Source organism: Lampetra fluviatilis, chromosome 27, assembly GCF_964198595.1.
Source record: "Lampetra fluviatilis chromosome 27, kcLamFluv1.1, whole genome shotgun sequence".
In the NCBI taxonomy this organism is placed as follows: Eukaryota; Metazoa; Chordata; class Hyperoartia; order Petromyzontiformes; family Petromyzontidae; genus Lampetra; species Lampetra fluviatilis.
In genome coordinates, this window is record NC_136301.1 from 8,880,243 (window position 1) to 8,887,300 (window position 7,058).

General features: G+C 45.0%; 1 protein-coding gene across 1 annotated transcript; it reads right to left on the minus strand.

Moving 5' to 3' along the window:
* Positions 1-2,716: 2,716 nt before the first annotated feature.
* LOC144942463 (uncharacterized) lies at positions 2,717-6,842 on the minus strand. Its single transcript, XM_078869331.1, has 4 exons — positions 6,835-6,842; positions 5,388-5,655; positions 3,692-3,788; positions 2,717-2,973 (listed from the first exon to the last, which is right to left on the minus strand). The coding sequence occupies exons 1-4, from the start codon at positions 6,840-6,842 to the stop codon at positions 2,717-2,719; spliced, it is 630 nt and encodes a 209-aa protein (XP_078725457.1).
* Between the last annotated feature and the right edge of the window lie 216 nt (positions 6,843-7,058).

Genomic DNA, 7,058 nt, shown 5'->3' on the forward strand with positions numbered 1-7,058 from the left:
TTATATGCGGGAAAATACGGCAATTGTTCACAGTGATGTGGTATCGCATCGATATAAGGTCCCTCAGGGACGCTTTTTAAATTATTGTTGTGCAGACTCGATGGCCTGGTCAGTCTAAATGAACTAAAGTTGTTGAACCAACCAGTCGACGGCTCTGCTCACTGGTGTCCGACTATAACTGACTCAGCTGAAGCGAGTGGAGCTGCACAATCACAGCTGGAGACTGTTCAACAGGTCCAGGTTTTACCCTCGAGCACGTGCAGTCCGTGTGCACGCTGCACGCTCATAGGGGACTGTGACGTCATTGTTTAGCCAAGGTGAAGTGGTGATTTTACACATCCAGATCAGGTTGTTGTGGATCATGAGTCCATTGGTTAAACTGAACCTTCGTCTAAGCCCGTCAGTGTCCTCACACACAGACTATTTACAAATCACACTCTACTCTGTGCTGGAATCTCAGGAAATTCCCGCCAGCTTAGCAGTCCCATAACTTGCTATCAGCTCCCCGTGTTTTCTCCAGTGTTGCCAATCGCTTCACTTGGGACATTGACAAACAAATCTTTAAGAGGTGCTAATTGTCGCTACATAGTCTTTCGAATGTCATCATGAAGTCACTAGACGAGTCACCAACCCTTAAACACAGCAAACCGATACCGCACCTACATGGGGAAATGCACATGTGTTGCTGCATCTCTGGAATGTAATGCCTATATATTTAATACTTCGGTATCTGTAATAATAATCATTCGATAAATGTATCGTGTCAAATATTCAGAGACATAGTTTATAGGAGGAATTTTCTTTATTAACAACTTCCACTCTCCACAGTAGCTTAGCCTAGCCTATACACAACACTAGAAGTCTAACACTGACGGTGCTGACTGAGATAGCCAACTACTATCTTTCGTAGCGCAATATCTAGCGGAGACATTTAGCGACGATGGCGACGAGACCACAGCAACGAAAAGACGAGTCCATTCCCAGAACCGGCAGCCACGAGCCCCCACTCTCGGCTCCTTTAATGCTACTAGCGCGGCCTGGCTCCGCCCTGACCGCGCCTCCCTTCTCGAACCCGCTAGCAGGTTCCAGGGGCCTCAAGATGGGGTTCTCTGTGACCCTTGCCCCAGTTCCTCCGCTCTGCCAGCACACCCGTGCTCACGCTCAACGGTGTGCGTACTGTCTGTCCACCACAGTTGCTGCTACCGTCCACCAGCCAGCGCTATTATACTACATACTTTCTGAACTATTCAGTACAACGTTAGTGGAGCTCCCACACACAGCTTCCACGCGTTACATAGTGCAGAAGAACAGCTTTCAGATGGGCATTGTACATCCAGCTCGAGAGATGCATGCCCCCAGCAAACGTCCGTTGGGAATGCTCTTCAGCTGGTTGTCTCGCAGATTCAGATAAGTGAGCTGGGTCAGTTTGTCAAACACCCCGGCGGGCGACAATTTAGAGGCGGCTCACAACGGCCTCGCCTTGCATACGAGCGACGTCCATGAATAACGTTTTGACGAAACATTTATAGTGTTTAGTGCATTTATAAATCACTTGTAAAAACTGATTGTTTCAGAGTTGTGTGGTTATATCTATTTTCTTCTATATTTAATTACTGTGAATGGTGAGGTTTATACCTTTATTAATTTATTTCGCACGTCTCCATTGAAGATAGGGATGTGTATGTCAAAAGGCTCTCATCGAGAAACATTTATATATCAATACCCTGATATTAATGTATTCATCAGCTATGATAAATCTACTGCTGGATGAAGGTGTCTGCAAGCAGTAATTCACGACCATGCGATGTATTCATCCATCTCGCACTTGCACACGAGCTGCTGTCATCACTCCATCTCCATGGTGGCCGTACTTCCAGGCGCGTTCTCTAACTTGGCTGCCACTTCGCTATTGTTATCGACCATGGTCAATGTGCATTGGCCATCGTAGATTATTCCATCATCCCTTCTCGTGCCGTAGCATGGCCATGCCAGCTTACTTTATTAACCGTTTTATGTAATTTGCAAGAGTTTATCCCCTGATCCACGTGTTCGTCTATCTCTCAATGTTATTCCAAGAATGTAACTCGCAGTGCCTCTGTTGTGCTTCTGAACCATCTGCTATAGGAGGTGTTTCACGCTGATCAACATCTCTCATTGTGGGCACATTGGAATGTTACGTTTCACTGTGAAGTTAAGATTTAGAAAAGCATTGTTTTAGTCTACTTATAGGTGTTGCTAAAACCTCGAATACGGAAACAATTATCCACCAAATAATGTATTGCCATAACTTACATTAAATAATGTAGAGCCTTAAAAATGTCAACGTAAACTACATCAATGTAGCTAATTAGATTATTCATAACCAAGCAAAATGTTAATAAATGCGCACATATAGTAAACTAAACACCAACGTACTGTACAACACGTGTGATCAAATAAAATAATTGTTGGAGGGATGCAACTTAAAACCGCATCAGATCAGATCGTGATCGAAATGGTAACATGTACAGGTGAAATATATTACTTTGACGTGCGATTGAAAAACTATTAGGTCTCAAACTCTCGAAAGTAGACGCTCCCCTCACCGCTCAGTGACACTGAAGACTAACTTGTAGCACAAGAGAAAACTGTGACGACGTTGATGGTGACGATGACTGTGGATGTCAATAACGCGGTATCTTTACGAACTGAGCGCTACTCGTGCCGAGTGTCGTCTCTATCCCGATGCCAAGCGACAAAGCAGAGACCATTCCTGGAAGTGCTGGCTCCCTTTGTCAAACGCGCCGCTGGAAACGCTCTTCAGCTGGTTGGTGTGCAGACTCAGCCACTGCAGGTTCCCCAGGCGGTCAAACACCCCAGCGGGGATGCTCTTCAGTTGATTTCCGTCCAGACCCAAATGCTTCAGCCGGGTGAGTTTGGCAAACGCGCTACTGGGCAGCTCTGTGAGCTTATTACAGCACAAACCCAGAGCCCAGCTCCCAGGCAGTCAAAATAATTCAAGGAGGCTAGTTATTAGTGGTATTAGACGACGACCTCTTATCCAGTAACCGTTTCCAAAATCGGTCACCTGTTCCCAAACGCTACATTCTGCATTCGCGGCCTAATTCACCGCATTGTAATGTTTTCCCTCGTATCTCAGTGAAGAGGTAAAGGTGCAGCCCTGCAGTTGCTTGCTTGCTCATGCCACTGCTCATGTGGGCGATGTGCCTCCATTGGCGGCCACTCCTCCGCTATTCTCACTGCTGGGTGCATGACTCTGTCTTTAGTCTATCTCCACCCAGAGACATGTTCAGAGATGTTTAATAGTCTCGTCTCACGTCTCCCGTACCAGAAAACCTTTGTCTCAATGGGCTCTGGCCCCGATGTAAATAGAGCACGTCCCTGAACTCTTGTCTGACCAGACGAGATACCCCGCTGAGACGGAAGTCTCTTTGGCAAGGGAGACTTCGGGGACAAACAAAGGGTGCACAACGCAAGATATTTCTCTGTTAAGCAAGAACACGTGGTTTAGTATCAAATTATAAAATGGACCTTTGTGTACGTGTGAGTGCAATATGTCCAACACAATTAATTAAATTTGTAAACATGAAAATTAATTGTTAGCAATTTGCTAATTCATTCAGTCTTCAGCTCCACCACCAGTCGTGCTTGGGAACGCTCTTAAGCTGGTTTGTGCTCAGAGTCAGGTAAATGAGCCGCTTGAGTTTGTCAAAGACCCCAGCGGGGAGAGAGGTCAGCTGGTTGCTGTTCGACCACAGCTGCCGCAGATTCACCAGGTGGTCAAACACCTCCTCGGAAAGATGCTGCAGCCGGTTGCCACTAAGATCCACCAAGGCCAGCTGGGTCAGGCTGTGACTCACCGCAGAGGGTACTCATGGCTTATGGTGATGCTAGAGATTGCCTCATCAAAGTGACCTCTATTCGATAATTGTATTTTTACCCTTCTATCTGGCAATAAAACTGACACCTTTTTTACAAGGAGTCATGTTTGCATAGACCCCAATATCTGCAGCCATAATGCAAACAAAAGACATAACTCTGATAATATATGCACTGTCCTTGAAGTTGATTGGTCCACACCCCAGACAGCTTTCCTTAGAGCCTAGTCACACATGGGTTGGACCAGATGACGCCAAAAGGCGCACAACTCAAAGACAATGAACCATCAGAGTATGAGAGCTCGGGGTAAGCATTTACACCATTCATTACAATGGCATCAGTTAGTTAAAGTGGCCTGCGTTTAATTCCATAGAGATTAATGAGAGCGCAAAGCGGACACCAATCACGTGCATGGAGTTAAGTTAGTGAAATGCATATCTATTCACATCACAGTGGAAACCGACTTCAATCCCTTTCATGGAGATGTGTTTCTTTTAATAAAATACATTCGCTTTCATCAGCATGAACTTAATAGCACTTATGTCACTTCCATACATATGTGTTAGTTAACAGGAACTCCACTCAATGTCAAATAAATCTTAAGTTACACGAATTCCTTTCACTTTCCGAACTATTTTATAAATAAGGATAGGTGCATTCACATTCATTGAAAACTTAGTTGAAGTGACCTTGAAGCACAATTATATAGATATTTGAGCTAAAGCGACTTCTATTCTCTCTTAAGACATGTTTACTTTATAAAGCCACCACTCTTTCAATAAACGATGCCCGTTAGAACATTGTTATTGTATTTTGTTTACCATTATGCCGGTGTATGTGAGGAATTCAACATCATGATTCACGATCGCAGTGACAATGGCAGGGGTCTCATAGACGCGTGTCTAAAACCAGTGCCGCCAGACTGTCAAACACCCCGGGCTCGAGCTTCGTGATCTGATTGTCGTTCAAATACAGGCTTTGCGTGGCGGTGGGGATTCCCGCAGGCACAGACGCGAGGTTTTTCCCTCCACAATACACGTCTGCCCCTGAGCACGAACACTGCGAGGGACGGGCGACGGTTTAGAGGCGGCTCACAACGGCCTCCCCTTGCACGCGAGCGGCGTCGCGTGTGGTCCAATATTGAGACGAATCGCCTCTTACTGATGCGCTCCGTAAAATGTTCTCATTACATATTTTAGAGTGCTTAGCGTGTATGTGTTACGTTGTTTTATTCATCCAAAACATTTTGATGTGGAATTGTGGTCGTGTTGTCTTAATGTAGTTTTTTTCGTGAATAGTGAAGATACATTTTTTTTTCAAGGACTCCACTGAAAATAGTGGATTTCAAAAGTCTCTCGCCTGGTTAAGCTGGTGTTTGTTGTTGTTTACTATTGTGTATTTTTGTTGTTCGTATTTTTACGCTGATAATTTTCGAATGCTCATTTTGGGTGCAATATCACCACCGGTATGACTCTCAGGGGCGTGGCTGCAGCTCCACCGCGAGTCACGCTCCTGGGAACGCTCTTCAGCTGATTGTGGTCCAGTGCCAACAACTGCAGATTCACCAGGCGGTCAAACACCCCCTCGGGAAGAGCCTGCAGCCGATTGCTACCAAGTTCCATAGAAGTGAGCTGCGTTAGACTGACAAGCACCCCTGGCTCGAGCTTCGTGATTTGATTGTTGTACAAACGCAGCACTCGCGTGGTGCTGGGGATTCCCGTAGGCACAGACGCGAGGCTTCTCCCGTGGCAGTCATCATATGTCCCCGGGCACGAACTGCGCGGTAAGGGTGAAGGTTTAGAGGCAGCCACGACGGCATTCTATTCTACTTTCATAAACGCCCTGCAGAGAGCACTCATCGCACGCCTGGATTACGTGAATACAACTACGAATTTTAGCATATTTATGGGAAATGCAGATATGCGACTAGTACTACTTGTGATTACTATACAGCACCTTATACATATATACCTTATACATTGTAATATTACACTATGTATTATTCTACCCACCCTACTGCACACCACACTGCTGCATATTCACCATACAACTACGACACCATGTATTACCTTGTACATTGTATTAAACATTACATTTTTATACTATTTATTATTATACAATCCGCTAAACACTATACCATTGACCGTCGCGTGAAAGATACTAAGAGGAAGCAGCGAAATATGTCTCCCATTGACGCGACGGTCAATGGTATAGTGTTTAGCGGATTGTATAATAATAAATAGTATAAAAATGTAATGTTTAATACAATGTACAAGGTAATACATGGTGTCGTAGTTGTATGGTGAATATGCAGCAGTGTGGTGTGAAGTAGGGTGGGTAGAATAATACATAGTGTAATATTACACAAATATGCTAAAATTCCTCTTGATATGCAAATTATTTTGTCAAGGCGCTCTTCCTCCTCCCTCCCAGCTTAAATAGACGCTCCAAGCCCAGGACGTGTCATTCAGACGCTGTCATATCGACGGACCTGTTCTTCACCTGAGGACGGCTGCTTGCGTTGTGGCCGAAACGTCGTGAGAATTATTTTATTATGTTTTATCTTTATTATTTTATTATTTCCATTCTACGTGACTTTACCGAAAGAACCAAGAAGATGTAAAGCTCGTTGTCCATCCACTGCGATGAAGTCACCACGTCACCAAGCTGGTTGTCACCACTCGGAGTGGATGAATTATCAAGCTTTAATTGAAAAGACTAAGAGAGAAATGAAATGAAACGAACAGAGCTCGAATTTGACTGGACATCCACAAACAACATCTATAGCGCTGTCTTAAAGTGAAACAAACATACTAGAGGTGAAGTGGTAGTTAATATTGAACGTAATTTACCTGAAACCACCCGAGTAAGAGGCAGGGTACCAACTCTCTCTCAATTACAATAAAAACAACAACTTTCCAAATATGGTCGTATTTAAATTACCGTGTAGGCCACCTTATCATTGATCATCACGAGGAGGCAGAGGCTGAGAGAGAGAGGAGGCTGAGGGCTCCGCGCAGGGCACATTCCCACGGGTTGTTGTACAGCCAGATGTGAGTGAGGCTCTTGAGGTTGTCAAAGGCGCCCCTGGGAATGCTCTTCAGCTGCCCCGCGCTAATGCGCGATTGCTTTGCACTGCGTTCTGTTAACACCGCAATGCAAGTCACGCGTGCCCAGTT

Bases quoted from the DNA above. Each gene is read 5' to 3' on its own strand.
- LOC144942463 (XM_078869331.1), bottom strand. The intron at 3,789-5,387 runs GTGACTCGCGGT...CTTTCCGAGGAG, and splicing joins TGAAGAGCGTTCCCAGGAGC to GTGTTTGACCACCTGGTGAA. The intron at 2,974-3,691 runs TTTACCTGACTC...TGCCTGGGAGCT, and splicing joins TGACAAACTCAAGCGGCTCA to GGGCTCTGGGTTTGTGCTGT.